Below are 24393 nucleotides of genomic sequence, written 5' to 3'. Positions count from 1 at the left end.
TTAAAGTGTTTGATACTTAATGTCATTCAACTTCCACCATAATAAAATATTAAAATCTGGACTTCTTGTTAAAACTTCCTCATCCAAATAAACATCCAACTCCATTTTAAAAGATGAAATTCTAGCTCTTTTTTCTTATGACATACAAATCATAGTCTTTTAAACCATCATTGACAACATTACCAACATTAGCATCCAGAATGCAACATTATCTCGAATCCTCTTTATCCCATCTTTCACAACTTCTAACTCTTCTTTTACTATCAAAATTAGTATATACACACAACACATATGAAGTAAGGCCTCATCCCTTTAATAATGTCTCTGATTTTAACTTAACCTTAATTTTTTCAATCATTGCATCATCTATGCTACAAAAAGTGATAGTAGATAATTTTATATCAATGTTCCAATCCATCAAACATTCAACCAATGCACCACAAATTTTTCACTTGTATGAGTGCAGGAACATAAATAAACGTATGAGTGCATGAACATAAATAAACGTAACATAATAATATGAATCACATTCAATGACTAGTATAAACAATATGAAACAAAACTAGTATAAATAATATACAATCAAACTAATATATATAATATTATTAAAAGAAATTATATTTTTTTCTCAAAATGTGACTTTGTAAATTTCAATTTTCATCAATGTAATGAGCAGTGACAGCCATATACCATTTTATTGATTGCTCGAGGTCTAGAGATGAGAAGTAATTGTCACTCTTAAATTTTATAACAACTTCAAAGTTTATGATCTCTCAAAATTATGCACTATAAATATCTTTTTTTATAGTATTTCTACAAGAAACTTGAAATAGTGGTCGGAGAGAAGTTGAGAATCTTCTAAAACCAATACGATCCACGATTGAATGCGGATATTCATGCAAAATAATCACATGTGCAAACTCTTAGCATTTTTTACTTCATATATTCCAATATCAACCTTGTTTATCTTGTATGATTTTACGTGTAAGAAATGTTTGTCCTTTATATGCCATCATTTGATGATTCACAAAGCAATTTTGAGCAATAATCACATTTAGCCTTATTTTTTTCCGCCAACTTTAAACTGTAAAATGATCTCATACAATATTTTTAAGACTAAATGGATGGTTTTCGGTTGTTTCGCCAACAACCTCTCTATTATCATTTGGTGTGGGATGAGGAACATCAATTGATAGGTTATTACTTCCATTTGGAGTTGTTGATGTGTACTATCTTGTGAAATAGATGGACATTGTGTTTTAGAGGTACCATCATTTTCTATGATTAATTTTCCGGCTGAGTTGTATATAAAAACAAACTAAAATCAATAATGCAGTTTATGATAAGTGAAAAAGAGGATATAAAAAGCCGGACCGACTCAAAATACAATTTAAATCTAACAAAATATATATCTCACCATTAGCTTTATGCTATCAATTAGCCAAAATGCTGAAAAGTACATTGATTTCCATAAAATTCAATGTTTTAACAAGAAGTTTTAAAGCACACACATGAGGATAATTTCTAGAACCTCAATTGCTAGCACACACATGAGGATAATTTCTAGAACAGGACTTGGAACCTCCTCACTTTAAATTCAATGCATCAGAGCAAAATAAATTTTTATTAAAAGCATCCAAACAGAATCGTTTTCAAGCAATAATGGTTATCTGCCCTAGAACTTCACCATATATAAAATCATCAAACCATCAAATTTACAAGTTCCTATTATTAGAATAAGTACTAATAGAAAACAATGATAATTCTAGTTCCTATTGCCACACCGTCGAACTCAACAATACAAATGTACAAGTGTTCTGCACAAGGATAGATGACTGTGAATACATAGATAAATAAGAAAGAATTAATCAAAAGATTTTATTCAAAATTCCATAGGATACACATCAACAATAGCGCTACAGATCCCTCAATGACCAAAACTTGACAAGTCCCTCCACCATATGCTACTTAAACTCAAATGAAACTTCACATCTCTATGACATCCATGGACAGGAGGATAATTCTATAGAACAGGACTTGGAACATTCCCACTTTCAATTCAATGCATCAGATCTCTTTATGAATTTAAACCAAAACTCAATTTATTCTGTAAGCTCTCTATCAATGAATTGAAAGCAACAAAAAGGGTTTATTAATTTTTCCCGTGGCAGTTACATGAACACTGGAAGACATGAAATCAGATAGAAGATATGAAATTAAGAATAGAGATCTATCTCTAACAGAGACAGATTACCTTGAGGTTGATTTGAGAAATCGAGGAGAGGATAGCGATTGGAAGAAGAAATTCTAGGCAAATCAAGGAGAGAAGATGGTGATTGGATGAACACTATGCCGCAGCCAACCAAGAACCACGCGCCGCCGCCGACTAAGAACTCCATTGTGTTGAGAGGAAGAAGAGATGAAATTAAAGGGTTTTTCAGATTTTTTTTCTCATTATCTACACTTGAGAAAATAAATAAATAATAAAATAATTACAATAATAGCATTAAAATAAATTTTATTAGACTGGGGCGGGTATTAGCATCCCCGCTCCGCCCCCGCCCCCAAAATTAAGAACCGGGTTTTCCAGGCACCCGCATCCAATTAAATTGGATTTTTCCTGTTATTTTCAGGACGAATCAGGGTGGGTCCGGATTTTCTTGCCATGCCTACTTTCCTCACCTCTCATCATGGATATCAGATGTACACATCCAGAAAGAAAAAAAAACATTTTACTCTCGGATAATTTATAGCATATGATTTTTTACAAATGAAGGGATGTTGAAAAGTAGCCCCTACTCATTTTATGTCAACCAACTTGACCCCAAAAATGACCATGTATCCCGCTCACAATGATGCCTAAAACTAAACTAATAAAACTCGGCAAAAAAAAGTGTCACAAAACTAGATAATAAGGATAAATGCTTATTAAGACAATTTCAACTTAAGATGTGTAGCACAAGTTTCCTTAATACAACTATACAAGTCTACTCTAGAAATATGAAATCTTGGGCAACACATGTAGTTGGGCTGGACAACCGAATATTACCCTAATGAAACCTACAAAATCCAAATCAGAAATTGGTGTTACGAACGGATTGAAGCAAGTGTTGGGTACACCAAGCGACAGAGACGAGTAAATAACAGTTTTACTAGCACAGGTTCACTTTCACAAAATTAAACCCAGTGGTATCCAAACCTGTCAAAAAAGTAGGTACAAGGGCATGTTGTTTAAGAGCTAGGACACGTTTCATTTTTTTCTTCTGATATTCCATTTTGTTGGTAGCAAATTTGGAGTTTTTCTTCCTATTGCCAGAGATGGAAACCTTTTGGTTCAGTTTGGGATTGGGTCTCATGAACACATTTCCTACCATTGCCATGCTATTATACTGTTAGAACAACAATAGAACATAATAGTGAAGTAAACAAAAAATGAAACATTTCCTAGCTCCCATGATCACACTTTCTACCATTGCCAAGCTATTATACTGTTGCTCTAAAATGCATTAATAACAATAATAAAACAGAACAGCAAAGAAGAATAAACAATAAAAAGGTGGAATTAAAGAAACAGAAAAACAGACTATTTACATACCAAACACTACTCGGAAAGGTATAAATCCCAAACAAACTCCATCATTACCATTACAGACAGAGCCATTCAATGATAAAATGACAATTTTACATAACACCATTCATTACATCAAATATTCATGATACATAACTATGATTACATACTATCCCAGATAGCACAGTCACACTCTCATACTAAAATATTGACCCTATACAATAAAATGCAAGATATAAAACTTGATGGTTATTAACAGAGGTGAGCAGGTACTTCAATTTCAAATATGAATTAATCAAATTGGTGAATACCTTACATGGTTATTTATATCATCAAAGCATGTCAATTTGTACATATCATCACGCATTGTTACAAATAATAAATGAAGCCTATGATATAATTTCAATGAAACCCTTAGAAGGCTATCATCATAACAGGGTTAGAAAATAGTAAGACCTATTGTGAGTCACCAGTTTTGTCGATGGCGGTCCATGGCGGAGAGCCAAAATCCCACCATACCGACCGCTTTGCAGCGCCGTTATAGCGGTTTATGGCGGAAAAACCCGCAATAGTGGCCGATATTTACCATTGCGAGCCCAAAAACTGCATGTATATCGGCCATAGCGGCCATGGCGCCACAATTTGATAACAATGGAGTCAACTAGAGAAAATCTCAAAAATCATACCTTAAATTTACATTTGAAAACTAACTTACTATACGGTTTGATGAAGTGATATCTCTTTGAGGAGTGCATATCTAGCTTTGTTAACCGTATAAAAGCATAGATATATATGTTGCTCAAGATCTTTAAGCAACTGTTCAAATATCGGCTGTGTCTTGCGAAGCTGCTTGATCACTTCCTGTATAGGATGCCTATCTCTTCCCCTCTCCAACGCAAACCGAACGTAAGCCTTATCGCCTTCCACCGCAGTTTGAAGACGATCCACAAGACTATCAATGGTGTTCACATGATTCACAACAAAAGTCCCACTCTCAGCAGCATCAAGCTGCTTCAACCTAGCCTTCGCCTTCCTCTTTCTTCTCTTCTGAAAAGGAATACAAAACGGCGCCATTGCCGCAAATCCAATGGAAGCATGTGTGGCAACAATTACAGCAGTGACTATAGCTATAGATACAGTCGCGACGCCACAAACCGCGCAGCCAACTGTGGCGTTACGGAAGAGACGGATTCTGTGACGGCATTTCCGACGGTCAAGTTGAATTTGGTGCTTAAGATCGGAGAAGCTATCGCGTAGGGTATTAAAATGAGGGAAAACAAAAGGGTTTTCGTGGAGGTTGAATTGGATGAAGAGATCATAAGCAGTGTCGCATTGCGGTTGAGAGAGGGAGGAGCTATCGGAGGGGAGGACGGAGAGAAGATCGGAGAGAGGGTTATACATTTCTCTTGCACGGTGGATGGTACGGACGAGGGTGAGGCAAAGGTGGGAGGTTGTTTCACTGTGATCGAAGTAAGATGAAACGAGGTTTGTAAGGGCACTTTCGGGTTTTGCGTTAGCGAGGGTTTCACGGACGCTGTTGGGGTCGGGTTGAAGAACTTGGGTGAGGATATCGCGATGGTGGGATTCTTCGTCTTCTTCTTCTTCTTCGTTGTTATCTTCGTTTTGTTGTTGAATTTCGATGTGGTGTGGTTGAAGAGGGGTTTGGATCATGGTGCGGATTTCGTTGTAGGAAGGGCCTTGAATGGCGCGATCGAATTCGCGAGAGACATTGGGGCTTGATGATGAAGATGGCGTTTGTTGTTCTTGGGTTGAGTTAGCTGGGAAATGAAAAGAGGGGTTCAGTGAGACATTTTTACAAACAGGTAGTGGGATTGAAATAGAAAGGTTAGGGTTTAGTGTAGTTACCTTGTGAATATGGAGAAAGAGGAGGAGGAGGAAGGTTGCGTGGGGAAGGAGTCAACGAGTTGAAGGAGAGGCATTGCAGCATTTCTATCGTGAATGTTTCTTGTTTAGTTTGAGAGGAACTGTTGTATACTTTGTGTCACTGTTGGGAGTGTTGTATGAGAATACTTAACTTTCAGCAGTGGAAGTTACTTGAATTGTTTGAATGTTTACTAAGAACTTGGTAGACTGGACGACCTAAACTAGTCAATGTGTGGATTTCAGCTTTCCTCCATTTAGGTTTGGCTCCATTTAGACTTGGTCCTTTTATATGTGTCAAAAAGAATTCTAAGGATCGAATCAAGTATATAACTAATAAAAATATAGGCACTTGTTATTCTCCCTCTTAGTAGTGAAAACATCTTCGTATTTTTGTTAAAAGGTAATACGGAAATTATTTTTGGGATTATTGGAATGGAGAGTATGTTGGTTAAATTTCAGATTAATTTATTGGATATATTTTGAATTCATGATAGTGTTTATATTATAATTTAGTGGATATTATGGAAGTTAATTTCCGTATTAACCCTCTCGATAATGAAATTTTCTCTTATATAGTATTTTTTAATAAATTTGACATATTTTAATAAATTTTATGGAAGTATGAAATGTAATCTAAGAGAGGTGAATTAGATAAACATGTATTTTTTATTTATTTATTTTCGATTATGAATTATAGCAATATTGTTCTTATTTTTTCAAAACGGTTATGATAGTTAAAGTGCTGAAAATAAAAGCAAAAAAATAAAGAACACCAAGATGTATACTAGTTTCCTTTTCTAAACAATGGTACATCTAGTCCCCTCACATCCCATGAGAGATTTTTCAATGTTAGAAACATTACAATCGATTAACCAGATTCTCTTAACTTTCTAACACAATCACAAAGGCACATCAGCTTCTAATTTTATAACATACAATAGAAAGCACACCACTTTCATTTGAATACAACATAATGATCATTAAACACTTTGTGATCACAAATGGAATTTGAGTAAGATATGAAGTTTTTCTATTTGTATCAATTATGGAAAATTGATATTTTCTTCCAAATATACAATACACAATGTATAAGATTTTAAGTGCTCATAATTGAATGTGAGACTTTCAATGATGTTGTAAAAATTTATGCACAAATTTCAAAAAAAAATTGCTTAACGCACTTAGATGAAAATAACAGAGATTTTAAAATTTGAATTGATTGGAAGAGGTGAATTTGAAATTCAGAATCCATAGCTATTTATATGTGAAATGTACCTTTTTGAAAGAGTACAATATCATGAAACATTTACATGGTTCATGATCAAAAGTTGGAAAACGTTGGATTCAATTTGAAACTGAAAATGTGTTATTGGTTCAGTGGTAACCGAGTACCATTATGGCGTAACCGATTACAGTTGTAGCTTTTTACAAAAATATTGAAATTTTCTCGCTTGTAACCGATTACATGTTTTGTGTAACAGGTTACAGTTGTTTGAAAATGCTCGGTAACAACTTATAACAACATAGATTCAATGCAAACCTTTTCGAAACATGTATGGATGATTGGATGTGGAAAATGTAATTTGTTCTAAGCATCTAAGGTGTTATACAAAGCATAACTTTAATTTGTACCTTATGCACAATGATCAATTCATCCTTGTCTAATATTCTTGAAGATCTCTTGAGTACCGAGTTTTGTCATAAACAACTTCTTTAAGACTTTGAGCTTTTTCCTTCTTTTGATAATGCATTTGAGCTAGATCTTTTGTCTTCATCAAAACATAAACCAATTATGGAAGCTTGTCTTCACGATCTCCCCATTTTTATGAAGACAACAACTGCTCGTTGAATCGCTTAAAGTTGGTGCTAAGACAAATACTCTCCCTTACTTTGATATCCCCCTTTGATTGATCAATAATGTATTTAGGCAACTCGTGTTCCTACATAAGTTAGTAAATATAGCCATACACTACAATAATATCCCCCCCTTTGTTATTCTCAAAAAGAAGGGAAAAGTACTTAAGAGATATGCATAGAAAAAGAGAAAACCATACTTAAACATAGGTTAAAAATAAACTAAAACAGAACCAAACATTTCTTAACGTTTACAAACCAAAATCAAAACATAAGTGAAATAAACATAAGTTCAAGACCGGACATAGAACTAAACATAATCATAAGAGATAGACATAACATAGAAAAGACGCATATCAAAACACTTTAATCAAAATCTTCCTCCCCACTTCCCTCTTGGTTTTGGGTATTTTTTAGATCGGCAATTTCCAGACGGATGTCACGGAATTCTTGGGCCATAAAGGCTTCAATGTGGCAAAGTTTATCATAAAATATTTTGTTTGAGGGACCACCTTCAGGCATATGGGAGATGATGAAGAGGAAGATCCTACCTCACGATGCTTGTGGATACCATTGAAATTCTGGTATCAGATATGAGATGTCGAAGATAATGTCACGACACTAATATCTGAGTAAAACAAACAGGATAAAGATAAAGAATAGTAATGCAAGAAACACAAGCAATTGTTAACCCAGTTCGGTGCAACTCACCTATGTTTGGAGGCTACCAAGCCAGGAAGGAAATCCACTAAATAGAATCAGTTCAAAGACTCTCAGTACACTCCACAAGTTACAGTCTTTTTCACCTAATCTCTACCCGTGTGACTTCTACCTAAGAACTCTTAGATATGAGAACCCACTCACTCCCCCTCAATCACACCAATGATTTTAAACAACAATTACTTATGAAAAGAAGACACTCTTCAAAGACACACTTGATCTTACTTAGCAGCTTCAATCAAGTAGACACACACTTGATCTTACTTAACAGCTTCAATCAAGTAGACACACACTCATGCTTAAAAGCCTAGAGTGACAAATTACAACTCACAAATCAGACTAATTCAATCATCTATGGATGAATTGAATGGCTTACAAGTCACACGACCACACAAGACACAAACCCTTATTTTCTCTCAATATTTCGCTCTGTATTTCTTGTGTATAAAACCAGATGTTTCATGCCCTATTTATATAATCGTTTGGCTGGGCTTGGACATCACAAAAACCCTAAAACTATTTTCCAATTAAATCTTCTCATGACAGCTGGTTAGATCTCTTTGGAAAATAAGTAAATTTGGTTGTAATTAATGACTGAATGCGTTTGTAAATCAGATCTTCAATCATACATAGATTGCCATTAAAAGCACAATCACATAACACATAACATTTACACTGAATGTTCTGTGTACAGATGTCATGACATCGGGTCTGACATCCTTGAACAATCCTGCATAATTCCATTTTAAATATCCAGTAGATACATTATATCAGATGTCATGACATCGTGTATAACATCCTGAAATAATCCTGCATAATTATATTTTTAAACTCCAGCAGGTACAAGATATCTTATGTTAAGACATCACATGCAACATCTTGTGAACACTCTTTGTTTTACCAAAATTGCTACCAACACTTAGAACCAACAAACTCCCCATTTGGCAAATTTTGGCTAAAACATATATCTGTCCATTTTGTTCACAAGAGAAACACATCAGCAGTTAAACAGCATAACAGCAGTTTAAGCAGCAGCAGAAGCAAACACAATTACTAACTATAATAGCAACTAGTAATACACACAAATGCACATGAGGGTACTTCTTCTCCCCCTAAGTCTGTTCAATACAGACATCTCCTTTAACAATAACAGCATATGTAACAATCAGAATATCCTTCTGACATCTCCTTCAACATCACAGAACAGAACCTCATTTTGTCTCACATCAGACATCTCCTCCAACATCACAGAACAGAATATCATTCTGTCTTCCATCAAACATCTCCTTCAACTTCAGTTGTTCACCTATTTAGCCTAGCTAGCTCCAACAGCACTGCAGATCTCCATAATCCACACATTTAACTGCAGCTCTCCATAAAATCACTTCTCCCCCTTTTTAGTCAAAATAGACCAAAGGTGACCAATTAGACATAATAAATGTCAATCAGACTAGCAGAGAATGTCACAATAGATGTTATAACATATAAAATGTTAAAACATAAATGTTAGGAGATACAAACCATAATTATACACAGCTGTAATAGCTGAGATGATTAGAAATCCATGGAACTCATTAAGAGCCCAAAATATTACATCAAGGCATCAGTAAGGACTGCCATAAATTACAAACATTCCAACAAAAAAAACAACAAATTATCCAGCATCCAAAACAGCCAAACCACCAGGGGGACCAGTCTTCATAACAGCACACAGCATACACAGTCTTCATAACAGGGGGAACCATTACCACTCAGTCTGAGGAAGTAGCATCATCTTCACCTTCAGAATCAGAACTGCCACTAGATTGAGAATTGGACCTCTCACTTGAGGTATTGGCATCTGACTCCTTAGTTTCACCAACCTTATCCATCTCTTCCTTCTCTAAGCTACTAATAAGAACCTCTAAAGCCTCTTTTCTTGCCTTGGCAACCCTAATACCAGTATCCAGCTCCTTACAAGTTTCCTTCAATTGATCAATCAAGCCTCCTTGAGAGGTAGGCTCTTTCCTTGCAGATGTCATGATAACATCATTGACATGGCTTCCTTCAAACAACTTGTAGTGAATGGACAGTGGAGGCTTCCTTCTGCTGGGAATATCACTAGTGTTGAGAATTCCTGGTTGTTGGCTTAAAATAATTCCACAAATGATAGATGGAAAGGCAATAGGCAGCTTTACTACATTAGTGGAGGAATGTTTAACAATTTGTTCAAACATAAACCTTCCAAAATCAAAGTTTAGCCTGGTTCCAATAGCATAGATGATTCTTCCAAGACCATTAGAGATGGTGGAGATATGGTTAGTTGGCACCCAGTTGGCTGAACCAATCTTGTGCAAGATGGCATATTTAACAGTTAACTTGCCAACTAATAGATGATTCTTACTTCATTATCTGTAGCCTCTAACTCCACACCTCCTTCAGTTCCTCTCCCTAGGAACTTATTGATTATGGTTGGGGAGAACCTTACACATCTACCTCTCACAAAGACTTTGCAGAATTCTTTGCTACTCTTTTCAGAAATATCCTCTGGGATATTCACAACAAACTTTTTCACTAACCCTTCAAAGCATTGGGGCAAAGCAACAACAATTTTCATCAGACCAACATTCTTGATCAATTCCATCACTTCCTTTACTTCTACAACCTCCTTCCCTAGCTCCCTCTAAACAGCAACTCTCCTTTGAATGACAAACTTCCACTTGGCAGCACCATCTTCTAGATGGAAAGAAATGTTGTCTAAGTGCACAGCTGCAACCTTGGCTGGAGACTTTTTAACAGTCTGCCTTTTAGCAAGAGAGATGTCTGGGACATCGTCTTCGACATCATCTTCAGAGTCATAACTCTCTCTGACCTTCCTCTTCCTAACCTCTACTTTACTCCATGATTTGGAGGGTCCTACACCAGCAACCTTTTTACCTTTTCTTGCTGTCATGATTTCAGCCACAGTCTTCCCTTTTCTGGTCTTCAATTTCCTAGAAACACTTGGTTTTACATGATGAACCAAGGTGTCATCTTCTTCTTCTGAACTCTCTTCCTCTAGATTAATAACATTCTTAGCAGTCTCATGAGAACCATCTACTGGTTTCTTACTAGGCACGATTTTACCTAGAGAGCATAGTCCCTCAGCAACCATGTTTTTCTCTGATCTAGATGAATCATCATCTTTCTCAATTTGGGGTTCCACCTCAGGTGAGGGGTCCCTTCTAGACATAGGGTTAGAAACACCCTTGACTGCATGCCCTTTGTTTAGAATCCTAGTTACTAGGTTCCTAATGGCACGATCTGTAAAGTGCATGTCATCCTTATGAGGAGTTTTATCAGGAATGTTACCTTGATTACTTCCAGCCATGAAAGAAGGGCCAGGGGCGTCGCCTGGAACCACAGAAAGAGGAGTAACGTCCAACACGTCTTCATCTAGAAACTCCATGGAGGGAGTCCTTACTTGATGAGTGGGTTTTGAACCAGAGGATGAGGGATGTTGAGATATTTTGTTGAACTTTTGAGAAAAAGTTTGTTGCCCTAGCAGAGATGATCTGAGCAGTTTGATGAAGATGGAAATGGTTGTTTTGAGGTAGCGTGTGATAATGGTATAGATACTAGTTCCAATACTAGGTAATGATTTACCATAAATAAGGCACTTTCTTTTAAGTGGGCAGACAATGATTTTATTACCCTTTCCACTCCACTTTAATTGCTATAACTTCACATGAATACAAATCCCCAATTTCCCTCTTAAACATTCAAACTGATTATCATCCAAAACCCTTGCAAATTTGTCAGCTAATTGCATTTCATGATTTAGTGCTATGATTTTGTCTTCCACAAATTCTCTAATGAAGTGATGAAAAAAATCAATGTGCTTAGTCCAACTGTGCTGAATAGGATTTTTGGACATAGTTGTAGCACTCAGGTTGTCATAGTACAATGTCATGACATCGTGTGTGACATTGTATTCAGTCAGCATTAGTTTTAACCAACCCTGTTGAGAACAGCTACTTCCAGCTGCTATATATTCAGCTTGATATATAACACAAACACCATTTTCATCTTTCAAAGGAGCAGGTGTCCTTTCACTCTCCATCACAATGTTCTTGGCACATTTGCTTTGAGATAGACACATAGACCCTTCTATCTGCTTGACTTGTAGCCCAAGTCCAACAAAGTTCTTTCCAACTTCAGACTGCATTTGACTAGCAACATGTTCTACCATCTGGTCTAACCTCCTACCAACCCCAATATTATCTATATGAGCCACCATGAGCTTTTCTCTTGGAGGTTTCAGACAAAAATCTTTGAATATTTCAACCACATCAGATTTGTTTTTGGTCCAGGTGTATCTGGAGAAGTCATCCACCACTACATACTTCTTTCCATCAAGGCTTTCCACCTGCATGGGTCCCATCAAATCCATATGAAGAAGTTTTAAACCTTTGGAAGTGATGTCATGTCTGAGTTTCTGGTGTGATATCCTTGTCTGACATTTCCCACAGACTTTTCTTTCATCAATTTGAGAGCTTCATATGTAACAGTTGTCTTTGGTCCTGACTCCTTTCATGATCACTTCACTTTCTTTGTTAGTAATCAGACATTCAGTTTTAGTGAAGTTAACATTTAGACCTTGGTCACATAGTTGACTGATGCTTATTAGATTTGCAGTCAAGCCCTTAACAAGTAGGACATTGTCAAGGTCAGGAACTCCAGGGAAATCAAGCTTACCAATCCCCTTGATCTCACCCTTTGCTCCGTCACCAAAGGTTACATAACTCATGGCATGAGGATGAAGGCCAGTTAGCAGGTCTTTATTTCCAATCATGTGTCTAGAGCACCCACTGTCAAAATACCAATCTTCTTTGGTTGAAACTCTGAAGGAAGTGTGAGCTATTAGACTTGTAACATTAGTCTTAGGAACCCATTGCTTCTAGTTGACAGGCCTGTGATGTTTGGGTCTTGGTTGGTAGTGAGTCTGATGATGAACAAGGCTAGGATAACCATACAGCTTATAGCAGAAAGGGCTTCAGGTGGCCAAATTTTCCACAGTAATGGCATCTCCATCTTTGGTGTTTTCTTTTCCGTTGTCTTCCCTTCTGATGTTGTGACATATGACGTGATATCTCAGGTTTGCTTTTATTATGGCTGCCCTTAGGTTTGGATTTAGGTTTGCCACCAGTGTAACTGCACTCAGGCTTAGATTCATTATACCCAATGCCAGATTTGTCTCCCGTTATTTATCCAGTTTGGAGAATCTTTTCTAAGGAATCAGATCCATTATTTAACATTCTTACATACTTGGTCATCTCTTCCAGTTTAGAATTCAAGAACATAGCTTCAGTTTTTAACTTGGAGATGGTTTCCACATGTTCTGCCTTTTCATTCTCCAGCTGTACTATCACTTTCTTCTGGCTTTCAACTTGTTGACTTACATCTAGCTTGGCATCCAGAACCACTGCTTCTGTTTTTAATTTGGAGATGGTTTCCAAGTGTTCTACCTTCTCATTCTCAAGTTGAGTTATTACCTTCTTCTGGCTTTCAACCTGTTTACACACCTCAGCACTTTTGTGACACAACTTTCTGTAGGTAGTGGCCAACTCTTCAAAGGTTACTTCATCATCACTTGAGTCTTCATCAGAACCCCATCTTCCAGTCAAGGCAATCACCAGATTTGCAGACTCTTCTATTTCACTCTCATCAGACCAAGTGGCAGCAATACTCATATTCTGTTTCTTGAGGTAGGTTCCACATTCAGTTCTAATGTGTTCATACCCATCACATTCATGGCAATGTACTCCTTTTCCTTCTTTGGGCTTATCATCTGACCTTGTTCTTCTTCCAGCATTGTTGGATTTACAAATGTCAGATAAGATGTTCTTGACATTAGCCTTAGATCTTACATCCATCTTTTTCAACAGTCTGTTGAACTGTCTTCCCAGCATTGCTACATCATTTGCAAGATCTTCATCATCATCCTGATCATTTTCCTCCTCTGTGTTTGACATGAAGGCTATGCCTTTGGTTTTCTTTTCATATCCATCACACATTCCCATCTCAAATGTTTGGAGGGAACCAATTAGCTCATCAACTCTCATATTGGAGATGTCTTGAGACTCTTCTATGACTGTCACCTTCATAGCAAATCTCTTAGGGAGTGACCTGAGTATTTTTCTTACTAATTTTTCATCTGACATTAGAAATCTACCAATAACCACTTTGGTCAGAACAACCTATTATAGGTTGGCTTCTACCTTCTTAACCAGAGGTTAAAATGGAGTGTAGTGTTAATATTGGGTCAAATATTCTGTGAATATTGTATGAAAGTGATGAAAGAGGAAAGTATCAAAGCTAGCACACACGCGGTTATATTCTTTGACCGTCATAGGCAAAATTTTAGCGTACAGGAAACAATGGATCATAATGAGGGGAGACCAAATTTATCCTATGTTGTCAAACTAAACAGAATTTGGTGCGACTGTGGAAAATTCCAGGCCTTCCGTATTCCTTGCTCCCATGTCATTGCGGCATGCGCACATACTCGCCAGGACGCTTACAGTCATCTATCTGGTGTTTACAAGGCCATTACCGTCATGAATGTGTATAACAAAAGCTTCTCAGTGCTACCAATGGAGGAATGCTGACCTCCATATGAAGGTGACATAGTTTGACATAACAATGAGATGCGAAGAAAGAAAAAAAAACGGTCAAACAACACGCATATTAGAACAGAAATGTATACGACTGATAAAATGATAAGACTATGTAGTATAACAATCAGGACACAATAAGAATAATTGTCCGAATCAAGGAGCAACATCTGCATCATAAGATAATATCTCCTTTTAATTTTTGTAACCTTGGATTTTTATATATCATTATCTTTTTGTTACAAGAAGGTTCACAACAAACATCACTACAACATAAGCAAACTTAAAACAGAATATTTCTAATTGATTACAACAATCAAACTTATGTCATCTCGTCCAAACATCATTTCCCTAGCATCCTTATCAGTTTTGACTCGCACCCAACCAAATATACTATCGAGTCTCTCAATACTTCTAATTTTTTCCCCTTCTGATATTTTTCCATCTAACCAACGAACCAACTCCCTCTTCAGTTGATCGAAACTACTGATGTTCTAGAAGAACATCAACATCGGAGATTTGTCTCTCGAACAAACCATTTTTCCATAGCGAAATGAGATGAGAAAAATGATTCACATAACACCTCTATTTATATCACAAAAAATTGCACATTACACTGAGGCGCCAGACCAATTGGCGCCTCCTCTACAAAATAACACATGGGCGTGAATTGGATTGGCAGTATCATGTGCTGTAGCCAATCCAATTGGTGCCTCCTCTCTAAGTTTAGGAGCTAACGCCAATTGATCTGGTGTCTCCTCTAAAAAGTGGGGATAGATGAGAATTTTTTTGAAGTCAGGATTATTTTAGGAATTTTTTGAAAAATCAAAGATATTTAAATAAAAAATTCTCAAACCTCTTGACATTTTCAAAAAACAAAACCCATCTTGACATGAAAGCAAAATGCTCTTTTTTTTTTTTCATCTCTTTGTTGTTTGAGAAGTTTCATTTATCATATTTTTTATATGAGGTTTCATTTATCATTATATTCTATATCTCTTGTACTACATCTATATCATCTTTTTCTATGTCCCATGCTTTAAATTAGAGAGAGAGAGTAGGGGACCACTAAATTGCAAAAAGAAAAAAAGATTTAGAGACCCAAATTGGTCCAAAAATAGTGAATGACCAATATTGTACCATTACAAATTCTTAAATGGCTAAATTTTTAGACATGAGCTGTTTATCACTATGACCTTTCCAAATTGATAATTTTTTTCTTTTAAGATTCATAGATGAAAAAAAAATGATAAATTCTTTACCACAACATCCAATCTTCACTGTCATATTAACAAATAATTTCTTACAAGAGATTACATTTATGAACCAAAAAAAAAATCATGATGGGAAAATAAAAGAATACAACTGCTCAATGGCACAGGAAAAATAAAACAAGGGATAGATAGATACAACTGCTTTTTATACACTTGTGAAGCAGCTAGCTAGCCCTATATGTAATTCACAAATATAATAATTTATCACAATAATACCTTTTTATTTATTTATTTAGTTGATTTGAATAATTGACTTCCAAGTGTTACAGTTGGTGTTCCTTCACCCATCATTGTTGTTAAGTTCATCTCTTTTTCGAGGATTCGGTCGAGTTCCGTTTCGACGTAGCTCATCGAAGGTCTTCTTTCGCTTGAAGGATCCAAACATCTTATTAAGAGTAGAATGTAGTTTTCCATGCCTTCAGCTGTGAATCTACTTTCCATTCTTTGATCTATGATTGCAGACATGGTGCTACTGTCTGGATTACTTAGCACCTAAGTTATAGGAAGAAAAAAGTACGTATCAATCACACAGAAGCTATGAAGCACAGATACAGACAGACACTCTGACATGTCATTGCCAACTGCCAACATCGGTAATAGTTTAAGAAAATTATTAAATGAATGTAATCACATGTGTCGCGTGTCTGACATAGGACACGCCTCTTGATCAAAAGTGTTAGTGCTATAGAATGGATGTATGTATGGTCCTGAAGCGTTAGGGGTGTGTGCTGAGAGTTTTACATTGTATAGTGATATGGTTTGAGTAGTATAATCATATACCGATTCGACCAGATTTTGACTTGTGTTTATAGAGGGTGATTCTGTTGCTTCCTTCCCACTCAACAATTCCAACAAAAATACTCCAAAGCTATACACATCGCTCTTCTCAGAAAATTGTCGGAACTCTCTCACCCTGCAATCGATGGTGGTGTATGTAAATAAAGGAAAATGCACGCATAACCGAAACAGCGTGAATCATAGATGATTTTTAGAGAAATTACTCTGGTGCAAGAAATATCTCATCTGACGCCACTTGTGAAGACGAGCCTACAATTTCAACTCTCCCTAGAAAGTTACGAAGTCCTGCATCCGCGACCTTAGAAATGAAGTTTTCATCGACAAGAACATTAGATGTTTTGAAATTCTTATGCACCAAACGCGGACTCAAAGAATGAAGATGAGCCAAACCTGCATTATGTATGAATTACGAATGAGTTTTTGAAAATCAGAACCGAGTTCCTCATAGCTTTATGCATACACAAGGTTTACCAAATGATTGAAAGTCTTAGGATTATGGTTCCGTTAAGATACTTTTCGGTGTATTATATTTATCGAAAAGAGAAGAAAACTGATACCAGGAAAGCCACAAATGCTCACTGATTTTGCTAAGGATCACCTTTAGCTGCACCTTGAGCTATTGAGAGTCTATGCTTGAATTCTAGCCTCTCTCGTGGTTGTTGACTAGCACCTTCAAGGGAAAATCGAAACCACAATCATCGGTAACAGAACAACAAAACTTTGCAGATATATATGATTGAACTTTGTCGAAATGGAACATGTCACATGTGAAAATGCAGAAATTTACCATACAAGTGACCGGAGACGCTTCCATTAGGCACGTATTCGTATATAAGAAACTGTAGATTGTTTTCTTGGCAATATCCGATAAGAGTAACTAGATTCCGATGTTGAATAGATGAAAGATAGCGTACCTAAAGTATAGCTCGGTCACGTTAGATCAAAGGAAGAGAATAAACGATAAGTAAAAGCTGCATTGGAAAAGAAAATGAGAATTCGCGATACAGTTTTACACCATAATCAACTATCAAACTGGTTTAACAATTTTGTTATAGTGAAGCCTGTGATTCAGAAAAGAAACTGACTATTACCTCATCAACGAATTCCTGACTATTGACACCGTCACGCTTCTTGATGGCTACAAGCATCCCATCTTGAAGTAAGCCTTTGTAAACCTCACCGAATTTCCCTACTCCGATCAAGTTTTTGTCAGTGAAAGTCTTTGTCGCGTGAGAGAGTTCTTCCATCGCAAAACGCCTAGTATCTCGCATTTGCAACTCAATTCCACCATGTCTTCCCACTGCATGTAATGGAATTCATTCGCATCATTTTAACGAAGCTAACACTTATCGGTTATTTTTACATAATCCACTAATTTTAGATGTTTGTTACCCTGTGATGGATCAGAGGAACCTGTCTCTGAAGTTCTAGAAACGCTTGTTTGGCGAAACAAACAAAACCATAAAAGTATTATCGATATCCCTACCAATGCCGCGGCTCCTGCAGCTCCTCCTATTATTGCTGCAAGAGAACTTGACATCTGGTATGGAAAATCACTTCACTTTTCTTCTACAAATTTACACCAACTATTCTTATACATGAAACCTGAATTCCAAAAATCAATAACAAAAGATCACAATCTATGAAATATGAATCAAATATGCTGTTAAATAAAACAAGACAGATAGATCCTCTTTTGTTATTAGCTAATAAAACTAGAGAGACATTTCTATGCTTTTTGAACTACCTAAACCAATGGTTTTAAACTGCAGTCTCTGCAACCGCAATTACGGCCTCAATATTCCTGATGCAGTAGTCTCTTCAACTGCAACTACAGTGTGATTTGAAATCACGCATTCTTTCACATTACGAACCGCATCAGACAACTTCGCCTAAGTTTCTTCAAGTATTTAGTCAAAACTCAAAATTTAGAACCCAAACTCTTTTCAATAAACACTCGCGCTGTAACGGCCGCAATGCACATTGCAGTAACCGCAATCGCAATTTAAACCATGAATTTGCAAAAGACAAGACTTAGTGCATGTTTGAATTAACATCGAGCTGCCACGAATTTCGCAAAAACTATACTCTAAAGCTTCTACAAAATGATTTAACAAACACACCATCATTCCAAACACACACTTAAGAGAAGGCATGCAGTCAATAATGCAGATATAAAAACTAAATAAAAAAATGAATACAATGTAATGCAGCACAAAAAGAAAAGTACATTAAAAAAACAGTGTTCAAACAAAAACGGTAACAAGTTCATGAATTCCTACAAATTAATTGCATGTCTGTTTTCTAAATGTCATGCAATAAGATAAAATTGGATCTATCAGGCTAATAACATTGCATCAATCAAGTGTTGAAGGAAAAAAAAGAACAAGAAGAAATAGAATAGAGTGATTACTTTTAGTGAAATAAAAACAATGAAGCAGGATCTGAAAAAGCCTGTGATGCATTTACCAACGAAACTTTGCAGAAACCTTCTTCCAATGGTGATCACAAATAAGAAGATTAACCCAAAATCTCTCTCTTTCTTCCCACATATGAACCAAGAAATTCACTAAACATTCAACAAGAGAATGAAAACCAGAAGCAATTGTAGTTGAAATGAGAAATTGTTGTGTTTGATGGTTGGATAGTGGAAAGAGACAATGCCGACAGAAAGTGACCTTGCGCCGACAGACACAAGACACTATCAGCAGGTTTATTACTACCAAACAACTCAATTATGAAATCATCACCATTAATATTTATCTATATATGAACATGAAAAAACAAACCCTTAAAAACAATTGACCCTTTTTTATTCTTTTCATTCATGAATTCAATTCAATTCAACAAACAAGATACTACTATACAACACAGCTAAAAACATTGTTGGAGAGAGAAAGTGTTTGTGAGAGAGAGAAAGAGAGATGGAAATATTAATATTAATAATTTTGTGGGCTGTAAAGTACTAGCATAATTGTTGTCTGGTACTGCAACTTGAATTGAGGTTTATTTTGTGTGTGTCGTGTACAGAACATCCAAGCTGTAACAGATTCATACTGTTACAAAAAAACACAGTAGATTTTTAGGTAGGTAAATTTAATCCGTTAAGACAATTCAGTTGGTAGGTGCGCAAATATAAAATCTTATTTATCCAATTAAGTAGCTCAATTGATTAGATAGTTGTGTAGAAATATTTGATGTTCAGTGTTCATTATTCTGAGAATATTAAAGGGTGCAGATCTAAAATCTTGGTCTGTCACACAAAAAAGTGCGACTAAAACAATATATATTCAGCAGGTTCGACCCGTTTTACCACATCTACTCTCTAGTGAGACATCAAACATATTGACAAATAAAAATACATAAATTTGTATAATTAGATGTTGCTGCACAATTATCAAATGAGTTGGTTTGATATTTATTTTTATAAAGATTTTAGTTGATTTATATTTATCATGTATTAACAGAAATAAATGAAAAAGTTAGGAAAAGGGTTAGAAAGAGATTGAGAGATGTGTATGGGTTATTTCTTTGTGGGGTAGTTGTACCCTACCATCCAGCTATATTGACGTTGCTCCTACTAAGTAGTGTATTTTATAAGGATAATGTTAATTAGATATAAGTGAATGAAATTTAGAAGAAAAAGCAAAGAATATGCAACGGCAAACTCTACTTGTTTAAGCTTTTGTTTATTCCTATTCCCATTTCTAACAGCAACACAACTTAGGATTCTTGTCAATTATATATTTATATGTAACAACTTTGTTATTGTATAAAGTAAGCATTAGATAATATGAATATGATGGGGTGATGATGATGATGATGATGATTACAAACAAACAAGTCAATAGCTTACAATAAGAATTTTTAAGCTGTTGAGACCACATGGATTGGACCAATAAAATCAATAGGTTAATCTTTGTGTAAGTTTTGTTTTATGTTTTTTACTTTATGGTTACATAGTTTTTACCTACCTAGCTCTTGTTTGTGAAGAGTGTGACAGGGCCAAAAAGAAAAAGAAAGCAATAGGCCTATGTGGTGCTGGTGTGAGTGAGTACTGGCTGGCTGCAACATCAACCAAAACAATTGTGACATGATTGCTTTTGATTTGAAAGATTCTTATACTTGATCAAAACAACACATTATGGGTACAATCATACCTGTGATCAAATAAATATTGAACTCTAGGATGATATGAAAAAAGTTACTCCCTCTTTTTTCCTGGTTATTAGTATAAGAAAAAAATTTACTTTTTAAATTTATTTAAGAATCAATATATTTGGACTACACATATAATATATTGGTTAATTTTATTTTTTAATTTTAAAATTTATCGATAAAATTAGAGGTGTAATCGATTCGATTTGGACTGATTTTTGATCCAAAAAAATCTGAACTGATGATATTTTTATCGGTTTGATTTGATTTTTAATATTTTTTAAAAATGAAAGCGAACACAACTAACCGGTTTAGTTCGATTTGCTTTAGTTTGGTTGATCAGTTTAGAATATTTTTTTCAAACATTATATTTTCAATTTATGGGTTATAAGCTAGTGTTGTAGCAATCTCAGTTGAAGTCAAAGAGCTTTGTCGAAGTCGAATAGCTAGTATAGATGTCGAAATACGTTAGTTTGTTGTTTAAGTTAGCATGTCGAATTGAGTCAATTTGTTGGATCAATTGCTTAGTATGTTAGTTGAAAGATAGAGCTTAGTTTTCTTATAAATAAGTTATCACTTCTCTATCAATCCTTAATAGTCCTAATTAGAGGGATAAAGTGGTGTGGTTGACATTCAATTATAAGTATTGTTCACTGAAAGCAAATTTTTGTGACTTGTGTTTTGAAGTTTGATTCTAGACGTGTGTTTTGCTGAAAGGAAGAAAGTGTAAACAAATATGGAGAATGTTTGGAATAAAAAATTTAGAGCGTAATTATATCTATTGACTCGGTTAATCGGTTTAGCGGTTCTTAAAAACTAAAACCAAGAACCAAACCAAATCACATCGATTTTCATTGGTTCGGTTCAGTTTTAGAACCGAACAAAAAACAGACTATTTTATTTCGATTTGGTTTGATTTAGATTGTCGATTTAATTGGTTTTTTCTGATCCGCTTATGATCCTAAGTAAAACACAGATTAAAAGTTGAATAATACCACTTCCATTTTTTTATTATAACTTATTTTGGTTTCTTCATATATATAATTAATTTTGTATGAGATAGAGAAATTAAGAATAGTTTTACAAAATTATTCTTTCAATATTGAAAAGATAAATTTTAAAAATTTAAAGAAGGGGGAGTGATAAATATTTAAATATATATTATTAATAATTAATTAATATCATAAACAATTTTATAATTTTATAGTTTAATACAAATTTTTACTTTAAAAAAGTATTTTTATAATAAAAAATCGAGGAAATATAAAATTACATATTTAAACATCTTTTTAAGTCTGTCAAATATCATTAACTCTTTAAGAAGTCCTACCTATATGATATTATTTTCTTTAAAAAGTCCTACCAATATGATTTTTTTTTTATAATTTGCATGATTGTATGATTTTTTTTAAAAGATTTTAATTGAGTTTTTATTTTCATTTTATCCTAAATTAATCTCTAATATTTTCAAGTTATTTATTCTATACTCTCTAGACTTTGGATTATGTGTAGTTATTGCATGATGCAACAAATGCAGTAGACTATCAAATCTTGAACAATTTGGTGATGATAATTCCTAAACATAATATTGTTATTTTATTATATTAGTTAGTTTTTTTAAAAGGCTTAACCTAACTAAAAAACAGATGGTTAGTTAGTTAGGTTGGTAGTTTAACCAACAAGTTATAAAGGGTGTAAATTATGTTTTGATTGATCAATAAATTCAATGCACAAATTATAACATCATAACTCATCTTTCATTCTCATCATTGTTCAATGTTCATAAACTTGTTTAGATAGTAAGGAACACATAGTTGCGCCAACAATTGGTATCGAGAACCTAGTACAATCAAAGGGAAACACATAAGATTTTGTGAGGGTTCATTGAATTGGGAAACACATAGTGAGATTTGTGATTTCAAGGATTCTTACAACAATCATGAATATAAACGATGAACTTCCTCCTGACACCTTGATTCTTGATTAAAGTAATTGGAAAAGATGGATTGTTTTAATTAAGTTTTTATTTGAAGTTTAAAATGTGTTTGAGATGGTGCAAAATGACAAGAGAATCTGGGAGCAAAACCCATAGATGTCCAAAGAGCCATATTCAAGGAGTCAAAGAAGAAGGATTGCAAAGATTTTTTCTACATTCAACAAAATAAAGATGCTCATCATTTTGAAAAGATTTCAAATGTTTCAAAATCAAATGAGGCATGTGATATTCTTGGGAAGTACCATGATGGTGGAGATAAGGAGGTGTGCATGTCAAACATTGATAAACTAGAATGGTTGTGGCATATGAGGTATGGTCACCTAAATTTTAGAAGCATACATGAATTAAGCTCTAAGAATTTAAAGTATTACCTGTCTAAAGTGAATTGAAACACAATGATATGTGAATCGGTTTGAGAGGCAAGCAAAGTTGATTGAGTTTTGTATAAAACTAGCCTAAGAGATGAAAGGATGCAGTAGAGGTTGTACATTCCAATATACATGACCCTTTGAAGTATCATTATTAGATGGGAGCAGGTATTTTATTAATTTTATTGATGGACACACTAGAATGTTATGGTTGTATACCATTAAGTTAAAAAGTGAAGCCCTTGAAGTGTACAAGACCTTGATTGAGAAGGAGGATGGAAAATAAATAAAGGTTTTGAAGACTGATGGTGGTAGAGAGTATACCTAAAAGTAATTTGAGTCATTTTAAATCAATAAATGAAAAGACATGAAGTTACATTACCCTATACTCATCATCATACTGGTTTAGAAGAAAGGAGAAATAAGACCATACTTGACGTGGTCAAAAGTATGATAAAGCACATATACTTGGCTTATATACTCAGTGGAGAAGTAGTCAACATAATCACTTATATACTAAACAAATATTCCACCAAGAAGGTGAAGATAAAAGTGCTTGAAGAAGCTTTGAGTGGAAGAAAGCTAAGTGTGAAGTATCTCAAAGTGTTTTGATCGTTATGTTTCAAGCACATATCTGATCAAAGAAGAAATAAGTTGGATGATAAAAATAAAAGGATGGTATTCATAGAATATCATTCCACAGGAGCCTATAAGTTGTACATCTGCAGAGATGTGGTTTTTAATGAATCTGAGTGTCATACTCCAAAATTTGCCCGTTGATATTACAAGGCATTTTTTAAGGCACTCTAACTCATTTTGCAAGGTATTGATCTTAGAAGAACAAAAACCCAGTTCACAGGTGGCCAAACCGAGGAAATGGCCCAAACTGTCATGCTCGCTAGGCGAGCAAATCCTTCGCCTAGCGAACCCTTCGCTACGCCACTCGCCTAGCGAAGCTGGCGAACACCAGAAATTCTGGGCTTCATTCTGAGCCCATTAGGTCACAAAAAGAGCATTATAAATACCAGCACTTCAGAACGAAAAAGGGGGAACGAAAACGGAAGGAAGACGGGAGCAAGAGCGAAGGCACAACAAACCCTGGAGGCTAACCGAGAGAATTCAGAGCAACCCTGAAGGA

At 35.1% G+C, this 24393-nt stretch overlaps 2 protein-coding genes across 7 annotated transcripts; both read right to left on the bottom strand.

The window, feature by feature from the left end:
* Positions 1–1714: 1714 nt before the first annotated feature.
* Positions 1715–5759, bottom strand: LOC127126734 (UPF0496 protein At3g19330). Of its 4 annotated transcripts, XR_007805080.1 has the most exons (5): positions 5435–5759; positions 4284–5346; positions 3200–3381; positions 2255–3060; positions 1715–2118 (listed from the first exon to the last, which is right to left on the bottom strand). XR_007805080.1 is itself a non-coding variant. In XM_051055720.1 (4 exons), exons 1-4 carry the CDS (start codon positions 5514–5516, stop codon positions 2993–2995), a joined length of 1395 nt encoding a protein of 464 aa, XP_050911677.1. In that variant the 5' UTR covers positions 5517–5759; the 3' UTR covers positions 1715–2992. The 4 variants fall into 4 exon arrangements, 3 of the variants coding, with proteins under 3 accessions (XP_050911677.1, XP_050911679.1, XP_050911678.1); XM_051055720.1 differs by having other exon boundaries at positions 1715–3060; XM_051055722.1 differs by lacking the exons at positions 1715–2118; positions 2255–3060 and having other exon boundaries at positions 3246–3367; positions 5435–5755.
* A 10156-nt stretch (positions 5760–15915) lies between these two features.
* Positions 15916–19717, bottom strand: LOC127126733 (putative serine/threonine-protein kinase). Of its 3 annotated transcripts, none has more exons than XM_051055718.1 (9): positions 19147–19717; positions 18481–18831; positions 18126–18338; positions 17825–18033; positions 17521–17647; positions 17332–17403; positions 16937–17123; positions 16716–16848; positions 15916–16427 (listed from the first exon to the last, which is right to left on the bottom strand). In XM_051055718.1, the coding sequence occupies exons 3-9, from the start codon at positions 18271–18273 to the stop codon at positions 16164–16166; spliced, it is 1140 nt and encodes a 379-aa protein (XP_050911675.1). In that variant the 5' UTR covers positions 18274–18338; positions 18481–18831; positions 19147–19717; the 3' UTR covers positions 15916–16163. The 3 variants fall into 3 exon arrangements, with proteins under 3 accessions (XP_050911675.1, XP_050911676.1, XP_050911674.1); XM_051055719.1 differs by having other exon boundaries at positions 18481–18633; XM_051055717.1 differs by lacking the exon at positions 18481–18831 and having other exon boundaries at positions 19147–19711.
* Positions 19718–24393: the final 4676 nt, after the last annotated feature.

Source organism: Lathyrus oleraceus, chromosome 3 (assembly GCF_024323335.1).
Source record: "Lathyrus oleraceus cultivar Zhongwan6 chromosome 3, CAAS_Psat_ZW6_1.0, whole genome shotgun sequence".
In the NCBI taxonomy this organism is placed as follows: domain Eukaryota; kingdom Viridiplantae; phylum Streptophyta; class Magnoliopsida; order Fabales; family Fabaceae; genus Lathyrus; species Lathyrus oleraceus.
Note: the sequence above shows the minus strand (reverse complement) of the source record. Positions and strands in the feature narration are given on the sequence as shown.

What these genes read in the sequence shown, in the direction of transcription:
- LOC127126734 (XM_051055720.1), bottom strand. Translation starts at nt 5,516, where the DNA reads ATGCTGCAATGCCTCTCCTTCAACTCGTTGACTCCTTCCCCACGCAAC. An exon ending in TCTTTCTCCATATTCACAAG is followed by an intron (nt 5,347 to 5,434) that starts GTAACTACACTA and finishes TTCATTTCCCAG; the next exon opens with CTAACTCAACCCAAGAACAA. An exon ending in TGTACCTACTTTTTTGACAG is followed by an intron (nt 3,061 to 3,199) that starts GTTTGGATACCA and finishes TGGATTTTGTAG; the next exon opens with GTTTCATTAGGGTAATATTC.
- LOC127126733 (XM_051055718.1), bottom strand. Translation starts at nt 18,273, where the DNA reads ATGTCAAGTTCTCTTGCAGCAATAATAGGAGGAGCTGCAGGAGCCGCG. An exon ending in TTCCTCTGATCCATCACAGG is followed by an intron (nt 18,034 to 18,125) that starts GTAACAAACATC and finishes CATTACATGCAG; the next exon opens with TGGGAAGACATGGTGGAATT. An exon ending in CGTCTCCGGTCACTTGTATG is followed by an intron (nt 17,404 to 17,520) that starts GTAAATTTCTGC and finishes TTTCCCTTGAAG; the next exon opens with GTGCTAGTCAACAACCACGA.